The sequence below is a fragment of the Nannobrachium achirus genome, assembly GCF_963921795.1.
Source record: "Nannobrachium achirus genome assembly, chromosome: 17".
NCBI lineage: Eukaryota > Metazoa > Chordata > Actinopteri > Myctophiformes > Myctophidae > Nannobrachium > Nannobrachium achirus.
Genome location: NC_137824.1, coordinates 15,095,261 through 15,117,206, shown reverse-complemented (window position 1 = coordinate 15,117,206; position 21,946 = coordinate 15,095,261). Strand labels below are relative to the sequence as shown.

Below are 21,946 nucleotides of genomic sequence, written 5' to 3'. Positions count from 1 at the left end.
CACTTGGTGCCGCACTTTGAGCTTGTAGATCGGCTATTTATCAATAGTTAAAGCATTAAATAATTCTAGGCTTAAATAGGTTAAAGGAATAACCTCTCAATGCAGAAACTATACGCACTTCCAAAACACCCCAACAACCCTCACCATCACTAGAATGTCATTGCAAATGTGGTCGGTGCATGCATTGCCAACATAACATACAGCTCAGTGCATTTCCTGCTTCTATCCTGTGACAGGAACCAGTACGTTTTGTGGCATGATTTCCTGTTTAAGTACTATACTGTATATCAGCTACACAAGACTAGAAACATCATCCTGCTTTAGAATTGTACAGTAAAGAAAGACAATGCATGATATTTTTACTATCCGTCATACAGCAAAGCACATGTATATGTGAAACAAACCCAGCTACTGCCAAATCCTTGAATAGACTATGTGCTTGTGCTGTGTGTTATATATTTTTCGAAAAGGTCTTTTTAACTATTTTATGTCAGGCCCCTTTCACTTCTTGTTTTGTGGGATTGTCAAGAATCGAGAAGGTTTATTTGTCATTACTCAGTACTCATACAAGGTACAAGAAGCAACATTTGTGCGATCCTCAAAGTACTTTGCTATAAAATACAATGACAGTTATAAAAATACTAAGATACAAATTTAAATAAGGAACAGCCTTCAGCAGAAGCAAGGCCAATTTACTCAACTATAGCATGTCCTGTCCCTTATGTATTCGATTTTTGATAACATTTATCCTTTTGGTTTAGAAATTCACAAACACAAGCATCAAAAATCTTTTTTCTTTCCCTCCTAAATATATGTATTTGATATCCATTTGTGGTTGAATCGGACCACATGGAGAATTTCTATATTACGTAGAGTTAGTCTATGTCTTATGTAACATTACCTTGAAATGGTATTACGTTTGAGCATTATGTCACTTTATGATTGCGAGACGCCTTGAGAATGGCGCTTGTGACCGAAACGTCGACCTTTCTTTAAAAATAAATCATTGCAGTGTGTTCCGAGTCGCCTTTTTTTTTTCTTTGACAATGACGCACATCCCCATTTTAAGCTGTCTTCAGCCGGTGTCTAGAGTCTAAATTTATGGCTCTCCTGACGCGGTGGCAGAAGTGAAACTCTGAGCATAATCAGGAAAGGCATGTGGAGGCACCGGCACAAACAGAGAGAAGTGGGGGAAAGGCTCTATACTGTCATGTGTTGTGACACTTGGATCAGGCCTTTTTTTAGGCTCGGTGGCGGCAGAGTCACAGCCACTGCCATTCTTCTTCAGCATTGTTAACCAGTTTAGACCGGGCGGGAACGCATTCTTTTATGCTTTAACTAATAAAAAACAGCAGATATACAAGCTCACTGCGTGGCACTGGGTGCCACGCTGCAAGCTTGTAGATCTGCTAAGTCTTTGAATATTTTTGACCCGATTCTATAAGTGTCTTCTAAATCCTTCTAGGGGTTTTTTTTTTTTTTTGAAAAAACTATGTTTCTATGTCAGTGGTGCTCAAACCTTTTCCATGTGAAGGACCCCTAGAATTATATTTATTTGACCGCCGACCACCATCTCAAAATATTTTGTTCTAGGGACCCCCCAGAAGCAATTTTGCTTTAAAATATATATATTTAAACATTTGCAAAAAAAATCAAATTTTCAAAAATGGCAGATCTACAAGCACTCAGTGCCGCACTGTGAGCTTGTATATCTGCCATTTTTTAATAGCTAAAGCATAAAATTAAAGTAATAACCACGTTCCCAACCATAATGGTTTAAGGAGCATTTCAAGAAAAATGAAATGCTTATTATCAAAACTGACAACCCCGGGATGAACCAAATATAGTAGCAACGAAGGATAATCAGCGAAGCCCGATGAGTACAGTACGTTAAATCTGACAAAGCAAAACATATGACGCCAAATTTAATCAAACAAAAAAGGACATTTTATTGATACATGACATGAACTTCTCTGTACAATATCAATGCTCATTAAAAAATAACAAACTAAGTCTTCTCATGTGCAGCTATACAAAACTGTACAATATTAAACAAGAATATTAACAATAACTGTACATTTCACACTGTTTGGTCTGGAATGCAAATGTCATTCGGTCGGAATGCATTTATACAATTGTGATATTTGCTCTGTGGTAATTAACCATAACTTGAACAAAACGATCTTTGTAAAGAATACAGTGTATCATCACTGTCGGGCAGAAACCTTGTATCTCCAGGTTTCAAATTTGTATGTTTTTTTCGTACAAATTAAAGCCCTGCTTCGTGTATATAAGACAAAACTAGTGAAAATAGCAGCGAGGCGTTGTGTGCTTGCAGATCAGCTATTATCACTAGTTCAAGTCATTGTTTAAAATGATAAATACAAAGCAAACGGTTTTGGACATATAAGGTTTCCACCCGACAACAACGATATATGAACAGAACATGGTATTGAGTAGTAGGGCTCAGTCATAACTGGTGGTATGGAATGGTAACCGGAAGAGTCGCCGGAAAGAAACTCGCCGAGATTTGTATTCTTGTATTTGTTTTACTGAGAATAAGGTTAGAAATAACTTTAGGATTACGCATATCTTTCTGAGGTTAAGATTAGGAATAGGGTTAGGTTTTGGCACCGTTTTACAGAGGTTACGGTTAGGTTTAACCGTTTAGGCATAGTTTACAGAGGTATAAAGGACCACCTCACCTCTGGGACAACCAGATCTTATTTTATTGTTGTTTGGGATCAACACAACACAGTATTTCAGCATGCTACAACTGGTCATATGATGCATTTTGCATCATATGATGCAATATCATGCTACTAAGCATCATATGGCCAGTTATCTAAAAACACAGATCATTGAACACAAAAAATAACTCAGGATTGTGTTGATCGTGTCCCAAACAACAATACAATAAGATCTGGTTTCCCAGAAGTGAGGTGGTCCTTTAAGGATCTCAATGGAAAATAACCTCGCCTCGCCTTACCTGAGTTTCCTTTTAGTTGGCATTGTACCAGTGAACTGTACTGTCATGAAACTGTACCTTTTCCTATCCAAAACTTCTAATAATACCCCAATCAATCAATCAATCAATCAATCAATCAATCAAAAGACATAAACCATCAGCCCAGGCACGTTTCTTTCCGGCGACTCTTCTGTTATTCTATGGTATTGGGGGCGAATTTCAAATGAACAGAATAGGGATGGGACGATACGCGATATTATCGTTTATCGCGATAAAAAACCCTCACGATAATCGTATCGTGGAGATTTAATTTATCGTGACATCGTCCTCCGTCGTGCACTGGGATCAATTCTCCTTTTATTTGCCGAGCTGCATATCCGGTACCACTTAAACCCTCTGTAATTGGTAAAAGGTACTTATAATATACGTTCTTTTTTTCACTCTCTATCAAACGCCTTTGCCAAAAAATAGCCGATCTACAAGCTCACAACGCGCCACAACGCGCCACAACGCGCCACAACGTGACGCGTTGTGAGCTTGTAGATCAGCTATTTTTTGGGGGAAATGTTCCGCCCCAGGATAATGGATTTTGATTATCGCGATAATATCGTAAATCACGATTTCTTTCGTCACAAGAATCGTGATATGAAAGTGTCATATCGTCCCATCCCTCGAACAGAAACAAGCCCTCAAAACCTCTAGATGGTTCTTGTATGACGCGGTGTGACAGATGGAGGGCTGTGTGGTCTGGGTTCCTCAATATGTCACACATCTGGTGTCGGACGCTGCGGGCCGCGGCGGTGTTGTTTCTGAGAGTCTGCAGTGTGTCGAGCAGCGGAGGAGAGGAGGGGAGGGTGTTCTGCTGTTCTTCCAGAGAACAGAATGCCCTTTTAACCCATTTAGGGCCTAGAATTATTGAATGCTTTAACTATTGAAAAATAGCAGATATACAAGCTCACAGCGCGGCACCGAGTGCCGCGCTGCGAGCTTGTAGATCTGCTATTTTTGAGAAATCGTGAAAATGTGTGCACATTTTTCAATGTATGTTTTTCAAAGCAAACTTTTGTGACTCAAATCTCTGCTTCTGGTGGGGGGGGGGGGGGGTCCCTGGAAGAACATATTTTGAGATGGGGGTCTGCGGCCAAATGAATGTAATTTTGGGGGTCCTTGACGTGAAAAAGTTTGAAAACCACTGATTCAGAGGAACGATTTAGAAGTCGGGTCAAAGATCAGGGTAAAAGCTATTCAAAGACTTGCACACATTTTCACGATTTTTTCAAAAATAGCAGATCTACAAGCTCGCAGCGCGGCACTCGGTGCCGCGCTGTGAGCTTGTATATCTGCTATTTTTCAATTGTTAAAGCATTAAAATAACGGTTAAAGTGGTTCAAATCTAACGCGACTCGCGGGCGCGTTCCCGGTCTTTGACGGTTAATTCCTGATGTTAACCTTTTCCCCGGTAGCGGAGTGGAGCGGACAGGGGGGGGAGGGAGCGGAGCGTTGGCCGTGGTTCAGATGTGAAGCGTTCAGCCCTGTCGCCTCTGGCCTGCTCTCTTCTCTCCTCTCCTCTCCTGCTGTTCTTCACTCTGTCTCTATCCTCACATCTCTGTTCGGTGTTCAGGGAGACAAAATATACACACAATGCATAGTCAGAGTCATGCTATGTGGAAGAACAACACACCGCACTTCTTTCATGAACAGATATTATTTTCAGGTTTATCCTGTCATGAACGTTATACCCGTCAAAGTGAGCTCAGGTTCATCTGGAGGATCTGCCAAACCACGACCAGAATAGTATGCTGAGAAGTGTTCTTCGTATAGAGCTTTTTCAGCTTGGAATATATGCTCCCTATAAATCTAAGACATACCAGAAGCAGATATTCTTTTAAAAGGTTACTCGAACATAAATCGAGTCCTTCATAGATGTAATTGTTTTTCTATTTGGTACCTTATTCTTATTTATGTAGTCTGTGAAAACACTGTATTTGTGATTATTGGTTATTGTCGTCTCCGTTTTTTTATATGCAGAGCGATTTCACAGCACAGATCACTGGTACAAGGTCAACTAAAAGGAGATCCTAGTAAGCTTCATGGCTTGTTTACACAGGAACACTGGTTCCTTCGTCATACAAAAGTGTTGCACAAAGGTAGTGAAAATAGCCGATCTACAAGCACACAACGCCTCGCGGCGCGAGGCGTTGCGCGCTTGTAGATCGGCTATTTTCACTATTTTGAATCGTTTTTAAAATCGTTTGAAAAAAGCAAGGTTTCCACCAGACAACGACGATATATGCACTAGATATATCTAAAAAAAATCACACCTTCCAACACAAACACACACACAACACCACAGCAACAGAACTGGAGAGCTGGAGGCGGATTGATGGTGGGTGCGTGCGTCCACGCATGCGCGCGCGCGTGTGTGTGTGTGTGTGTGTGTGTGTGTGTGTGCGTGCGTGCGTGCGTGCGTGTACTGTACGCGATGCGCTGAAACACTACTGCCTCTGTGCTGATAGCAGGAGACATGGTGCTCCATGCCGCAGTAGAGGACCACTATCACTGAGGGCTTTGCAGATAACCCACCTGAGTCCCCCCAGACATGGCATTTACACAGGAGGAGACGCTGCTCGCAGATAAGGGGACCATATGGGGAGGAGGGGTCTGTATCTCTATAGGTAATGAACATATGATCTGTCAAATCCTAAGCCGCCCTTACAAACAGGGACGTGCTGGCCATTGGGAAAAGCGGGACAATTCCCGAACTGCCGGGGGAGTTGTCCAGGCCGGCCATTAGGAAAAAAAATCGTTCCATTTTGGGGGCTGGGCGGCCAACAAAGTAAATCGTCACTGTCAGCCAGAAACCTCGTATCTCCAAGTTTCAAATTTGTACATTTTTTCGCAAAGCAAAGCCCTGCTTCATCATACAAGGCTGTCGCACAAAAGTAGTGAAAACAGCAGTTTAAATATTTTTTTAAAAGGGTTTTGGACATACAAGGTTTCCACCCGACAATGACGAAATATAACTCATGTAAATGGCCCACTGGCTTGTCACTTGTCATGATCTGAAATGGCAAATCTTTGAGTAGCAGCAGCGCTATAGAGAGAGATCTCTCTCTATAGCGCGCAATGAGGGCCTCTACAACTCTTTTTCCCGGGCTGAATCAGGGGCCCAGCACGTCCCTGCTTACAAACCGCTCTGCAGCAGCCCACTGTGTGGTGTATCGACTACCACTCACCTACTGTATACAGTGGTGCATTGGTGATTCAATGTTTGGGGGGTGCTTATCTTGAGACGTCCTGTCGCACGTCACTCAACACCTACTATACAGGTCTATTGATATGCATGCAGGATCGTTTCTTTGTTAAAACACCCTGTTGTGACACTAAAGCGTTGGCGAGGTGTGAACTTGGGGGTTTTTGGCATCAATGCATGTCTGTTTGTGAGAGGCATGAACCTTGCTCAGAAAAGATATGGGGCGGCGGCGCACGCGACCCTGGACTATACTTATAGTTTAACCATTTACGGTATATTGCATTGTGTTTTTACAAAGATTATATCTTCTGCATTGGACTGTGTTCTATCTGTCATTCAATGTTATAGGAGTTGAAAAAAGGGATCTTGATTGAAACAAGCCATAGGCTTTCTTGGGCGTATCCTTTTAGTTGACACTTTTTTTCCTTTTTTTTACGACTTTTAGACTAGTACCAACAAGCTCGACCAGTGGTTATACTAGTCGACTAGTCGACTAGTTGGTGAAAGCCCTAGTGCTGGACAACAAAAACTCAAACCATATAATGTTAATCCTGGCCCATGTTTTACTATACAAACCAACATTGTTTGATTAAAACATTACAGCATTATACCGTATGCAGACATCATATTCCTTTACATTTACAAAGCATAGCATAGTCTGTTTGGTTGTCTGGTTGTCGATTAATTCTTTCCGTTCATTTCTGTCCCGACATGAAAATCAATGGAACCATTATACGGTTGTTTTTGTCAAAGGTTATATTATCATTGCATTTTAAATGCATTTTAAAGCGTGGATTGATTAGACCAAATCTAACCGCAAATTGTCACAGCAGTAAAGCTTGATTTGGGATTATTGACTCAATTACTCAGCTAAATTCAATAGTGAAATAATGAATTAGGACAAAACAAACAAATCAGTGCCAATCATGATCACCTCTTTTGTTAATGTATGATATATGCTGTGAATACAAATGTTTAGACCGGTAATGTCCTTGAACCACTTCAACCTAGTGTCCCTATTTTGGGTATGTCATTCATTGGCAAGCTCTTTAAAAAGAATTCAAAGTTTATCAGAAATAGCTATACACATCACAGCTATTTTTGCTATTTGTTGTGCAACAAAAATGGCTTAAGTGTTTAACTAAAGAAGTGGTTCCCAAACATTTGTATGCCAAGGACACCCAAATGAATACATATACAGTAGGCCACAGACTCAGACAGATATATTGAGGTAAGAGAATATTTTTTTGTTGGGGTTTCTTTTGGAAGGAGGGAGTTAGATGTATTAAAGCATTCTTCAACTGTCTTGCGGGAATAAACAGTACATTCTCCCTTCTAGCCGGTGAAATAATAGTAAACGTATTCCCTCATTTTGCTGGGGACCCCCTGGAACCGCTTCGAGGACTTCTGAGGATCCCCGGACCCCACTTTGAGTACCACGGAAAATAACACATTTAGGCCTGAACACGTTATGACGCAATATTTTATGCTTTAACTATTGAAAAATAGCAGATATACAAGCTCACAGCGCGGCACCGAGTGCCGCGCTGCGAGCTTGTAGATCTGCTATTTTTGAAAAATCGTGAAAGTTAGATTTTTGACCCGATTACATAAGTGTCTTTTGAATCCTTCTATTTTTTTTTGAAAAAACCTATGTTTCTATGTCAGCAATCTGGCCAGCCATCGTCAAAGAAAAGGTCCTTTTCACTTAACTGGAGCTCAGTTAGTCTGTTCTTGAGAGACTACTATGTCAGTGGTTCTCAAACCTTTTCATGTGAAGGACCCCCAAAATGACATGTATTTGGCCACGGACCCCCATCTCAAAATATTCAGTTCCAGGGACCCCCCAGAAGCAAAATTTGAGTTACAAACGTTCGCTTTGAAAATACATATATTCAAAGATTTGGCGACTTTTTCAAAAATAGCAGATCTACAAGCTCGCAGCGCTGCACTCGGTGCCGCGCTGGGAGCTTGTATATCTGCTATTTTTCACTGGTTAAAGCATTCAATAATTTTAGGCCCTGAATGGGCTAAAGGAGTAAACGGAGCGAGTGTAATGGTGGCGTCATTCTTTCGAATACGTACCAGCGAGTTCCCGGTCCAGACTGTCAATGAAACTCTCAAGTTCCCTCGTGTCTCCCAGCTTAGCTGAAGGAAGAAGAGAGGATAGAATGTTAGAAACCAGACAGAGGGTGGAAAAAAAAACACAGAGAATGGAACATTTCTGCGGAGAAACTCTAAGCTAAGTTCAGTGGTATGTCCTTTGGACCAAAAGCGGTGAGCTAAAGTAACCCTCAGAGTTGCATAAGACCCTAAACGCTTTCATAATGGAATAAAATCTTGACGAAACCTTTAAAACTGGGGGGATGGCTACAGTTTGATGCAACCACTCAGCAGTATCTGTCTGTATCGTGTCAGGCAGAATACTTGAATGTCCAATTTGTTCATGTCAAAGTGAAAGACACCTATTCACTCAGGCTTATGGCACAGTTTTTGTTTAGTTGTTTGTATAGGATATTTGTAAAGCGCCTTGGGTTTTTGAAAGGCGCTATGAAGTTATTATTATTATTATTATTAATATGTTTTTTTCCTTCATGGATTAATGCCATATTCTAAGCTTCATCGTATGACAATGTCACGCTATAGTATCAAAAACATCTATATACAAGCTCACAACAGGTTGCATGGTGAAGCGTTGTGAGCTTGTAGATCTGCTTTCTTTTTGAGCGGTGGTAGACCGCTCCATAGCATGGCCGTGTGTGTATCCGTGTATCCGTGTATCCGTGTATGTATGTGTGTATGTAGCCTGAACTACCACTCAGTGACCAGAGAGGGTGCTCTTGAGTCTAGTCTGAGCATCAACTGCAATACTCTCTCTCTCTCTCTCTCACACACACACACGCGCACACACACACGCACACACACACGCACACACACACACACACACACACAACCACCGCTCAGTTCACACGGGTGTGATTTTTTCACTTCTGAAAATGTTGCGGGGAAATATTCACCTAATACCAGGTTGAACGTGGTTAAGTCTGTCTGTGTGGGGCTTTATAAATATTTAAACAATGATAAATGTTATGATGAATGATATAATAAATATAGTGAAGATTTAACCCAGCAGCGATGATTCATATAGAGTCTGTGCTGGCGAACACAGACAGGCTGGCAGCCCCTAATCACCATCCTAATGTTTTCATCCATTGAGATTTAGCATCTGTCCACACACACACACACACACACGCACACACACACACACACACACACACACACACACCCACGCACGCACGCACGCACGCACGCACGCACACGCACACGCACACGCACACGCACGCACGCACGCACGCACGCACGCACACCTGAGTTAATCTGTAGTCGGAAACCTTTAACAGTTGGATATCGTCGTTGTCGGGTGGAAACCTCGTATCTCCAAGTTTCAAATGTGTGCGTTCTTTTGCAAAGCAAAGCCCCGCTTCATCATACAAAGCCGTCGCACAAAAGTAGTGAAAACAGCCGATCTACAAGCACACAACGCCTCGCACCGCGAGGCGTTGTGTGCTTGTAGATCGGCTGTTTTCACTAGTTCAAACCATTTTTTAAATGATAAATGCAAAACGAACGGTTATGGACATACTAGGTTTCCATCCGACGAGATGATATGCTACTAAGCATTGTTGTGTAGAAACACAAGACAATCCCCATGCTAATGTCCAGGTTGTCTGTTTGTGTGTGTTTGTGGCTGTGTGCATAACAGTGAGCATGGAGTCATGGACACACACGTCAGGAGACAACCAGAGGCCTGTTGTTTTACCTTTCTGTGCCAGCGTTATGCCTGCTGTGTGGAGCTCCTCCTCGCTGGCATTCAGGCTGTTGCCCAAGGAAGCCTCGCTGCCTGGGGGAGAGACAGACAGACGTTGTATGTACTGTATGTTTCTGACACTTGCATTGGCAATGTAAAGCCTGTGTTTTCTTATGCCAATAAAGCTCCTTTGTCTGTCTGTGAATTCATTTCAGACAGACATAGGGCTGCCACGATTATTACATAATCGCAATTATTTGACATAATCGCAATTATTTCGTCATAATCGTCATAATCGTTTACATGTTGAAATATGTTCATATTTTCAAACATTTTCAGAAATAACGGAAATAGCAGACATACAAGCTCACAACGTGCCGCGCTTGTAGATCGTCTATTTCCAGTATCAATGTTATTTTTCAAGTATAAAGTTTTTCGAATATGTCAGTTCATTTCTTTGTATATTTAGGTTATGTGTCATATCTGCCATGTGCAACTTCAAAGCCTAAAAGCCAAACAGAAATGTAATTGTCAATGACAAAAAACGATTAGACTGTTAATCGCAATTATTTGAGTGACATTTAATCGTCATGCAAAATGGCATAATCGTGGCAGCCCTAGACAGACAGACAGACAGACAGACAGACAGACAGACAGACAGACAGGAGTATAAGAAAAGAGAGAGGGAGGGAGTGAGGGGAGAGGAAACATTTAAAACAAAAACAGCGGAGTTCAAATCAGACCATACAAGATAAAAGCAATAATCTTCTTTAGTCCAGGGGTTGCCCATAATTGTACGCGGTTAAATGAAAACAATGGTTCACCGCTGATGAGCTCCAAGCGTGCGATTTACTGATGCTGAGCTTGCAACGATTAACAACCCATTTAGGCCTGAACACATTATGACGCAATATTTTATGCTTTAACTATTGAAAAATAGCAGATATACAAGCTCACATCGCGGCACCGAGTGCCGCGCTGCGAGCTTGTAGATCTGCTATTTTTGAAAAATCGTGAAAGTTAGAATTTTGACCCGATTACATAAGTGTCTTTTGAATCCTTCTAAGATTTTTTGAAAAACCGATGTATGAACAACAATCTGGCCAGCCATCGTCAAAGAAAAGGTCCTTTTCATTTAACTGGAGCTCAGTTAGTCTGTTCTTGAGAGACTACTATGTCAGTGGTTCTCAAACCTTTTCATGTGAAGGACCCCCAAAATGATATTTATTTGGCCACGGACCCCCATCTCAAAATATTTAGTTCCAGGGACCACCCAGAAGCAAAATTTGAGTTACAAACGTTCGCTTTGAAAATACATATATTCAAAGATTTGCACACATTTTCACGACTTTTTCAAAAATAGCAGATCTACAAGCTCGCAGCACGGCACTCGGTGCCGCGCTGTGAGCTTGTATATCTGCAATTTTTCACTGGTTAAAACATTCAATAATTTTAGGCCTAAATGGGTTAAATGCTGTGGGGTTGGGGATTCATGGCAGCTACGCACTTATCTCATAATAACTATAGACAAATACAACTAAAAGATAGCCTATACGGTCCGTGCAATAATTACAGTTCATTGTATAGGCGTGCCAAAGCCATTGTTGCCGGCGAGCAGACGATTCTGATAAATGTGTATCCTGTTTTTTTGGACTCATTTCACGTTACCCATAATTACTGTCAATGGCGTCACGTCTGACTCAGGGGCAAATGACGAACACATAACAGTGCGTGTCCCCAACTCGCCTCGATGTAGTTTAGTCCAGTGGTTCTCAAAGTGGGGTCAGGGGAACCCCTTAGGGGTCCAGGTCCTTGATGGGAATCCAGGGGATCCCCAGCTAAATTATTTTATATAGCGAAATCAAAATCAGTTGAAACATCTTCAACGCCTCGCATTGTGAGCTTTTTTCTTTTTATCTTGAAAAACAAAACTGTAATATCTGAATGATTTTAACAACACAAATATTGTAAGGGGAATCCCTGGCATAAATTATGTTGGCCAATATTCATGGATATTGTTTTGTTTTTGTGGCATTCCTAAGACAATAATTATAATTTCATAAGAATGACAGACAACAGTTCCGTGTGGAGACACAAAGGAGAATGTTTGTGTCTCCATAGGGAACTGCTGATAGCCATCAAATTCTTGTCTCAGGAATGCGACAAAAACAAAGGGATATCCATGAATTCATGTCTCCATGGGGTGAGTAATAGAGAGAAAACACATTATTCTTTGGTTGAACCATCTCTTAAATCATATTTTAACTGGGGACTCCCCCTCCCCCCTCCCTGCCGAGCACTAAGAGTTGAGGCTTTATATTTTGTATAACACAGTTCTATTGTGAAAATAGCAGATCTACATGCTCACAAGGAGCATTACATGTAGATCTGCTATTTTCACAATTTCTGCCTCTAATATTTGACAATTTGCCAATGTTTAATTTGTCATTTTAGAGGTATAAAACGTCCTTAAATTGTCACTTTAGAAATGTGCATACACCCTCTATACACTTAACTTTATGTTGGTTTGTTTACTGTTGAGTGAAAAAACAATGTTGCACATTAAAGGGCCACTTCACCTCTGGGACAACCCTATCTTATTTTATTGTTGTTTGGGACACGATCAACACAATCCTGAGTTCTTTTTTGTGTTCAATCTGTGTTTTTAGATATTTTAGTATTTCAGCACGACTAGTGATGCATTTTGCATCATCAGTGATGCGTTTTGCATCATATGATGCAAAACGCATCACTAGTACATGCTGAAATATAAAAATATCTCAAAAAACAGATTGAGCACAAAAAATAACTCAGGATTGTGTTGATCGTGTCCCAAACAACAATAAAATAAGATAGGGTTGTCCCAGAGGTGAAGTTGTCCTTTAAGTTAATCATCTGGGGACCCACTCCCGACCCACAGGTTAAGAACCACTGTCTTTAAATCACAAAATAATTGGTCTTTTGCATCATTATAAATTCTTATAATTATAATTAGTTATACTGACTGTAATCAGAGTCCTCAACTCCACTGTCGTCCCCTCCTCCTCCTCCTCCTCCTCCTAGGCGGCTCTTAGCGTCCTTCAGCAGACGCTGGTAGGTGTGATGGTTGCTGTGGGTGGAGGAGGTGGAGGAGGGTGGAGCCTTCAGCTCCTCCACCACGTCCTGGAACTCCTGCAGGAGTTCCCCCAGCTCCAGGTCTAGATCTGACAGACCACAGAGAGAGGAGTTAACATCTGAAATAAGCAGGGGTCATTCATCGCCATGCCGGCTTGTGGTGTACATTTTTTGTCAAAATTAGAACGCTTCCACGGACATAAAAAATGAGCTGACAATACTAAACACAAAGAGCTAGCCTTGAATGATCACAACAGGTCTGTAACTCTGAGTGTACAAATGAAACCAAATGGACCCAAACATTAGTGAACCACTAGTACTAGTTGGCCTCCAAATGTGCTATAGTGTCATAGTGAATGAGTGTCATAGGACTACATTATTCTGAAGAAATAAGAACATTATAATAGATAAAATGTAAAGGTTTCCACGGACAAGACCAAGTCTTGCCTCTGTCCGTGTAGGGACATATTGATGACCCCTGGAAATGAGTCTGTCTGACTATCTGATGTTATGGTGGAGTGGGTTTTCCTCTCACAGATCAATGACAGTGGTGGAAAGTAGGCTACTTTCCACTAATCATTACACCAAGCTACCATTGCCTACATGTGTACATGTATATAATCTCTTGTCAGGTTGAAACCTTATATGTCCAAAGCTGTTACTTTTTACTTTGACTTTTCAAAAATATAATAATAATGATAATAATAATAATAACAGACGCATTTTGAGCTTGTAGATCTGCTACTTTTGTGTGACTTTAGTATGATGAAGTAGACCACTAATTTACAAGGTTTGTCTCAGAGGCAAATATTGTAGCCTATTTGAAAACCTATTTAAAATAATTATTTGAACACTTTAATAAGGCCTACACAAGTTACTTTGTAGAAATGATTATTTTCACATATATATATATAGGCTATATATATATATATATATATATATATATATATATATATATATATATATATATATATATATATATATATATATATATGCCTACTGGCTGTTGGGGAAGAAAAAAAAACATCACAAATAGGCTACTTTTACTTTTGGTTTAAGTAGGCTATAGCCTACTTCCATGCCATTACCTTTGTACTTTTACTCAAATAACATTTTTAATACAGGTCTTACTTGTAATAGACTAGCTATCTATATTGCTTCTTTCCCAGCCAATCAATGATGTAGCCTGCTGGAACAGTGACAGGCACCGCAGTGACCCAATAAAAGTTTAATGGTAGCGGTTTTATTTATTTATGTATCAGGTATAGCCTATATTATTTCTCAAAACGGCCAATCTACCAACAACGGAAAAATATTGCGTCTATGAATTATAGTAGGCTATTTTAGAAATAACATAGCCTATGTGTGCCTTACTGCCTTTTGATACTGAATACTTTAATCCCTCTGATTAATGCGATTTACAACAAACCAACATGAAAATCAACTCATTCGTAGGTAAAGCACGCTCTAAAAGTTCCAGGCTCAAACATAAACTCAGTGACAAGGGTAATGATAATAATAATACATTTGTAGCGAGAGAGCAAACAATAAGACTCTAATAGAACCAGGAGGATTCACTCACCTGCAATTTTCTCCGTGGACATTGTTGAAAAAATAAATGTAATAGTCTCTCTAATAGAACACAGCTGCTCTTCTGTCTGCACTCACAGCGCTTTGAAGTTGACAGGTCGACTCATAGAAGCATCAAGTAACGGTATGGGCGCTGAACGCAAGCAACCAATCATTTAACAGAACAGCCTCTGAATGGGAAAGTTTAGGCTACTGTAAAGGGGAGGGGAGTGTGTGCATGCGTGCGTGCGTGCATGTGTGTGTGTATACGTAATGGTTACAGTACTGTGACTGTGAGACAGAAATAGAAACTTATGCAACATGGGTGGGAGAGAGGAAAATAAAGAGGGGGAGAGGAGGAGATGGGGAGGAGATGAGACAGAAAGAAAGAAAGAAAGAAAGAAAGAAAGAAAGAAAGAAAGAGGAAAGAAAGAAAGAAAGAAAGAAAGAATTCCTTTACAGTGAAACTAATCCATTAGCCTATTGACTTCACAGATCATTATGCCCATTATAAGTGCCATGCATGCCAAACATGTGTTGATCTGTTAATTTCACTATATTTGAAATGGGGCTTTCAGTCGACTTTCATTATGTACATTTTCCCTTCCTAGAACTGAAAAGTTCAATATTTCTTCATCTCGAAATGCAGCGGAATGAAAAGTCATAAGCGAATTCCAAAACACAAATACTCAAGTAAAGTACACACATAACTGAATTAAAGGTTTATTCAGTGATAATGAAAGTGTCCGGGGGTCATCTTGTCCCTTACTGGCCTTACAGCGTGGAAATGTTTAGTTTTTTATAGATTTGTTACACCATTATAATGTTCTCGTTTTGATCATTAGACCCAATCACTGAATATCGGTAGGCCTACTTCTCCAGCTTCAGGATATGTATAATACTGATTTACTACGAGACTGTGGCATTTTATGAGTTCAGTAGTTTACAATCTAGGATAGGCATTTAGCAGACGTTCTTAATTCAAAACAACTGTGGTTCTCAAAACTTTTATTTTGACCATCATAACTAAACATCATAACATAACTACGGCCATACTCTACCCTGATTGGTCGAGGACTGGCTGGCCACATCTGAAAACCGAATCTAGCTATGCTCGCAACACATTCTAGTGATGAGAATGAATGGAAAATGTACCAATTATATTTTTATTTGAATGAAATACAATCACTGAATATACCTTTAAGGACAGTGCTCAAGTAAACCGCTGATCATGTTAATATTCTATTGTTCAATTGTCATTTATACATTCAGTGATTCTTCTATTTAAATTAACTATAAAGTGTTCCTTTTTTTAGTTTTGACAGGAAATGTGGAGAAAGATGGGGAGTAATCGGGATTCGAACGTGCGACACGCTTGTCAAGCATCCGAGCCTGATATGCGCCTGGATCGCTAGGCCAGCGGGCGCCCCCAAATTAACTACAAAGTGTTCCTGTCTCCTTCACTAACAATTTAGGCATTCAGCACATGCAGGCTGCACACAGCAGACACCATTATCCAGGGCGACTTACAGAGCGCTGGTTCAGAGTGAATGGCGTGAACCCTGGATAACAGACGACAGGGTAAATGGTCACGTAAATCGAGTGCAAAGAAAACAATTAAGTAAGATAAGATAAACCCCTATCGATCTGTGGGGAAACTCAGGTGTCTTGGCGGCACCGGCACTAAGCATGAAACCCAGGATAGATGCAAGGATCACTATAAGGATGGGACGATAAGCGATGTTATCGTTGTTTGATAAAACAAAACACTCACGATAATTGTATTGTGGAGTTTTAATTTATCGTGATATCGTCCTCTGTCATGCACTGGGATCAATTCACCTTTTATTTGCCGAGCTGCATATCCGGTAGCCTACCACTTAAACCCTCTATAATTGGTAAAAGGTACTTATAATATACGTACTTGATACAGTCTCTATCAAATGTCTTTGCCAAAAAATAGCCGATCTACAAGCTCACAACGTTGTGAGCTTGTAGATCGGCTATTTTTTTGGCAAATGTTCCGCCCCAGGATAATGGATTTTTATTATCGCAATAATATCGTAAATCGCGATTTCTTTTGTCACAATCATCGTGATATGACATTTTTGTATAGTCCCATCCTCCTATCACCTCCTTGTTTTTTTATTTGGTCTCATTCTTATCGCTCGACTCCTACCTCCCAGGTAACTTAAGAGTAGAGAGAGATATGAACACGATAAAATAAATATATAGATAAATACAAATAAATGGAATAATAGTCTGATGAGATTTCTGCACTTGGTCTGACTGAGTTAACATTCTATAAAAGTACAATCTCAGACAGAGGGGGGGACAGACAGACAGACAGACAACAGTGAATATGAGACTAATATATGTACAGTGTCAACTGACCTTGAAAAGTGATGATCTGGATAATATGTACACAGTCTACCAACAGTGAATATGACGAGTATACGGTCAACAATGGAGTGAAATATAAATGTTTTGGATCCAGAACCATGTTTGCATGTTTTGTGGTCCATCTGTCCGTCTCTGGTTTGCCTGATAGCTTTGAAAAGTGCAGTTTAGAAAGAAATGGCCAACAGTATATACATGAGGTAGCATAGAGATAATAAGGCTACCAATAATACATGTAATTTTAAAGCATTTTTTGAAAAATGGTAAAGTGCTCTGCCTCCCTTCTAAGCGCTTCTGCCATCACAATAAAATAAAATACCAGGGAACAAGGGACATCTGATAGCCGAGAGGTTAGGGTGCGTGCATACACAATGTTCTGCTCTGCGAGTTCCCATAGATAATACTTATTCTGTCATTTAAACTGCAATTTAAAACAGCACTTTTTTTCTTCTTTTTTTTACAAAGTTCTCCTCCAAAGCCTCCCCTTTCTCCTACCGTCTCAATAAAAGCAATACAAAGGGACACTGGTCTGACCAATTCTCCTGCTTTAAAAATACAGCATGTATTCTCCTTCGTGCCCCGGGTGCCAGCCAGAACCGACAAAAATGCCACTGCTAATAACATTCTTAACGTCTGTAGACAAAGAACAGCATAATGTTTACCTAAATAACATGTGTGTGAACAAGTAGCCAACTTATATACATCTACATAGACCAGGGGTCTTCAACGTGTTCAGGCCAAGGACCCCTTAGTTGAGCAAGAGGTGAACCAGGGACCCCCACAACCTTTTCATAGATTCCATAGTTTCATCGTTTGACAGCACAATCATCAGTGTATTTTGGATTCATGTCAATTTGTGTTTTCAGATTTTTAACCACTTGAACCGTCAATACTTAATAAACTTGACGTTTGTGAACAGTCTGTTCTTTTCCCCCTCTACACCAAAGCTCTTTGCCGAAAATAGCCGATCTACAAGCTCACTGTTGAAGATCCCTGACATAGACTAACGGGCATCTATGAAACAGATGACAAGAAGTGACAGAGGAAAATGAAAGCAAACACAAATCAACTTCCCAAATTCGACAACAGAGGTCGCTCAAGTGCACATCGTAGGTGAGCCACCCCACACCTTCTTGAGGTTCATGCAACTAAACCTAAACCTGTCGAACATTTCTTGTCGTACTTTGTACTGCATACGGAATTATTGACATAAAAGTCCTGCGAAAGGCTTTCAACAAGGTTATAAAGACCTGAATGGAAAAGTAAACTGCACAGCTTTTATGTTGTGGAAGTACAGAGCTGCTTCCTTTCAACGCATTTTAAATTTGAGGCTTTTTTCTTTTCTTTTCTTTGTATACTATTGAAATCGTATTGAGAAAAAAATGACGCTGTTTTTTCCATAAAGCTTCATACCCTGTATATACTGTACACAATGACACAATGTGACATAGCTCCGTTTACACAATGCTGTACCCCCTCCAACTGTACATATGTTCCCCATTTTCAACAGTTTTTATTATGTTATTATGACACTTGCTTTGGCAGTGGAGACGTATGTTTTCCCATGCCAATAAAGCTCCTTTGAATTGAAGTGATTGTGGTGACCAGAGGCAGACAAATACATTGCTTCTAAAATAGGGACAAAGGGAAACAAAGCCAACACTATCATCCTCGTACAGTACATACTGTACAGCTAGGCAGAGGAGACCAAGCTGTGAACACTTTAACATTTATCTATTGCTTTTCACAGGTGTAAGGAAGTGGGCGAAAAGCCGTTTTGTTCCACTTTTGCTTTGGCAATCAGTGGTGTAAAGTAACTAAGAACATTTACTTAAGTACTGTACTTAAGTACAATTTGGAAGTATCTGTACTTTACTTGAGTATTTCCAATTTCCAATACTTTTGCTTCTACTCCACTACATTTCGGATCCAAATATTGTACTTTTACTCCACTACAGTTATTTGAAGTTACTTGCTACTTTGCAGATATAAATTATAATACCAGTAAGACTCCCTAATGGGGAGATAAGCGACCGCCAGGTCGCAGCGTGATTTTAGGGCAAAATGTGTAGGAGCAGTGTCCAAAAATGTGTTTGAAAAATCGGCCTGGTGGTGGCGCTATATGGGACAGATACATGTTGATGAGATGAGTGTAGAAATACTGTGTACCGATTTGCGTGATTTTAGGGCAAAATCTGTAGGAGCAGTGTCCAAAAATGTGTTTGAAAAATCGGCCTTGTGGTGGCGCTAAATGGGACAGATCCATGTTGATGACATGAGTGTAGAGCAAGTGTGTACCGATTTGCGTGATTTTAGGTAAAAAATTGTAGGAGCAGTGTCCAAATTGTCACTTTAGAAATGTGAATGCCATATACCATCTCTTCTATACACTTAAAAGGGATCCCTGGCTAATACGACAAATATGCCTTAGTACATTATAATTGTGTTACTACAATGTAAAATTAAAAACACCTTCAATATTTTATTTCTTCTAGAAATAGCTAATCTTTCACTCAATAGGGGAAATGCCCGTTGCAAGTTGATATGTCATAAAACCATGTGTGGTCTATGGAATTTATGGCATGCATGTGAAAAAAAAAACACAGACACACATTTGAAATATAGATTTCATGTTCATATTAAGCATAGGAAGTATTAAGTTCTCTTTTTATTTTCACATGCATGCCATCAATAGATCACACATGGTTTTATGACATCATCAACTTGCAACGGGCATTTCCCCTATAGAGTGAAAGATTAGCTATTTCTAGAAGAAATTAAATATTTAAGGTGTTTTTAATTTTACATTGTAGTTGTAGAGGACAATTATAATGTATTAAGCCATATTTGTCATATTAGCCAGGGATCCTTTTAAACTTTATGTTGGTTTGTTTACTGTTGAGTGAGAAAACAACCACCTGGCGGTCCCGCCCCACAGGTTGAGAACCGTCCGCAACAATATAAAAATTAACTAAAACTCAAGCTCACATGTCGCCCAGGCGAAGCATTGTGAGCTTGTAGATCTGCCATTGTGGCAAAACCTAATGAATTATTTCACACACTCAGTTTACGCAATCACACTGTTTCCAGTATTTACAGTAAACAACCTTGTAGCCTATGACCTGTTAAGATGACGAGTCAATGAAGTCAGCAACTGGGAAGTCTGAGTGCATGAAATTGCACAAGACGACAGAGAGATCATTATATGCAAATGTGGCGATTTACAGTAAAGGCAAAAATGACACCGCTAATGCAATGTTAAAGGAGTAGTTCACCACAAAATTACTTTTTTTTCAATCGATTACTCACCACATGGAGACTTGAGTTCAATAATATTTTGGGGGTTTTGTCGCATTCCTAAGACAATAATTTGATCATAATAAATGTTATCCCTACATGGGGGAAAATGTATTGTAATCAAATTATTGTCTTAGGAATGCGACAACAACAACAACATATCCATGAACTCAAGTCTCCATGGTGTGAGTAATCAATAGAATGACATGGCGTGACTCGCTCATCCCCCAGTTCCAAGGAAGTAATTCTCTATGGAGAATAACATTGAGTCATCTTAAAATCGTCTCATATAAGCATTGCGGTCCAAAAATAAACAAACGGTCTTTGCGATATTATCGGCGAAGTGGCTCTGTATGGTTTATGATAGTCAGTCACTCATATTTGATAAAGCCTGTTTCTAGCGAAAATGTAACTAATTCGGCGACAGTAACATTAGCGTTTTCCCACCATCAGTTGATTCTTCATATCCATATGAGTCAAACCGCTGAGATGATTTCTTTATAATTGGAACACAGTTCTTATATGACGCGATATGAAAAAGGTCTATGGGAATTCAGAATGGGTGAAGAAAACCGCGAACAAGGTAGGATGTGTAAATTACGTCACAATTCAATACTCTATTGAAAAAAAGTCATTTTGGGGGTGAACTACTCCTTTAATGTATGTTTTCCCATGCCAATAAAGCCCTTTGAATTTAATTGAATTGAAAAGAGAAATTAAAAAAAAGAAAGAAAAGAAGAGGGGTGAGGACAAGACAACACAAACATGTAGAGAAAAAAGGACAGGCAAAAATTCTAAAATATCTATACTATAGCACAATCACCTGCTGAATTACTGTGCTGAATGTCTTCATTCATTTCAACCGGCATCCATAAGTTGGACGTGTTATTATAGGCGACAATATAAAAATGAAACAAAACTTCACAAAGTGTCAAAATAGCAAGCTCACATGGTGACATTGTGAGCTTGAATATCTACCCATTGTGACATTGTGAGCTTGTAGATCTACGCATTGTGACATTGTGAGCTTGTAGATCTGCTTACCCATTGTGACACCGGGCTCAAGTGGTTCACACGGATTCCTTGGCCTGATCACAAAACCTAATGAATTATTTCACACACTCACTTTACACAATCACGGCGTCTCAGTTTACACTCTTTCCTGTATTAAAAAGAAAACAAGAACCAGATGAACCTGCTGTAGACTGTGGAAGGTTCAACATTCTACGACTGCCTAATTCATGCTTCGTCGCTCGGGCCGCGTCGTGTGCCAAAAAACACCCGATCTACAAGGTCACAGCGCGTTGCCTCCGCGACGCGCTGAGACCTTGTAGATCGGGTGTTTCTTGGGGGCAAGCGACTACATCGTAGGAGGAAGTATAAACCAGCCTTAACCCCGGTCTCCATATAAGGCGTTGTAGGAGGGGCATCCAGGTACACAGGAACCCTACCTGGCTGTTCACAGCACTCACACTCTCTGGCAAAAGAACTGTGGTTATCATGAGTGAGTGCTATGGGCCATGGGTCTCCTGATAAC

General features: G+C 40.1%; 1 protein-coding gene across 2 annotated transcripts; it reads right to left on the bottom strand.

Moving 5' to 3' along the window:
* Window positions 1-4,360: 4,360 nt before the first annotated feature.
* Window positions 4,361-14,819, bottom strand: LOC308302075 (uncharacterized protein). Of its 2 annotated transcripts, none has more exons than XM_080746260.1 (5): window positions 14,726-14,819; window positions 13,035-13,232; window positions 10,042-10,122; window positions 8,303-8,369; window positions 4,361-4,572 (listed from the first exon to the last, which is right to left on the bottom strand). In XM_080746260.1, the coding sequence occupies exons 1-5, from the start codon at window positions 14,745-14,747 to the stop codon at window positions 4,413-4,415; spliced, it is 528 nt and encodes a 175-aa protein (XP_080602386.1). In that variant the 5' UTR covers window positions 14,748-14,819; the 3' UTR covers window positions 4,361-4,412. The 2 variants fall into 2 exon arrangements, with proteins under 2 accessions (XP_080602386.1, XP_080602387.1); XM_080746261.1 differs by having other exon boundaries at window positions 4,438-4,574; window positions 8,307-8,369.
* Between the last annotated feature and the right edge of the window lie 7,127 nt (window positions 14,820-21,946).

Coding starts and splice junctions, on each gene's coding strand:
- LOC308302075 (XM_080746260.1), bottom strand. CDS start 14,747: ATGTCCACGGAGAAAATTGCAG. Junction 13,233..14,725: donor GTCCACGGAGAAAATTGCAG/GTGAGTGAATCC, acceptor GTGGTCTGTCAG/ATCTAGACCTGGAGCTGGGG. Junction 10,123..13,034: donor AGTTGAGGACTCTGATTACA/GTCAGTATAACT, acceptor TCTCTCCCCCAG/GCAGCGAGGCTTCCTTGGGC.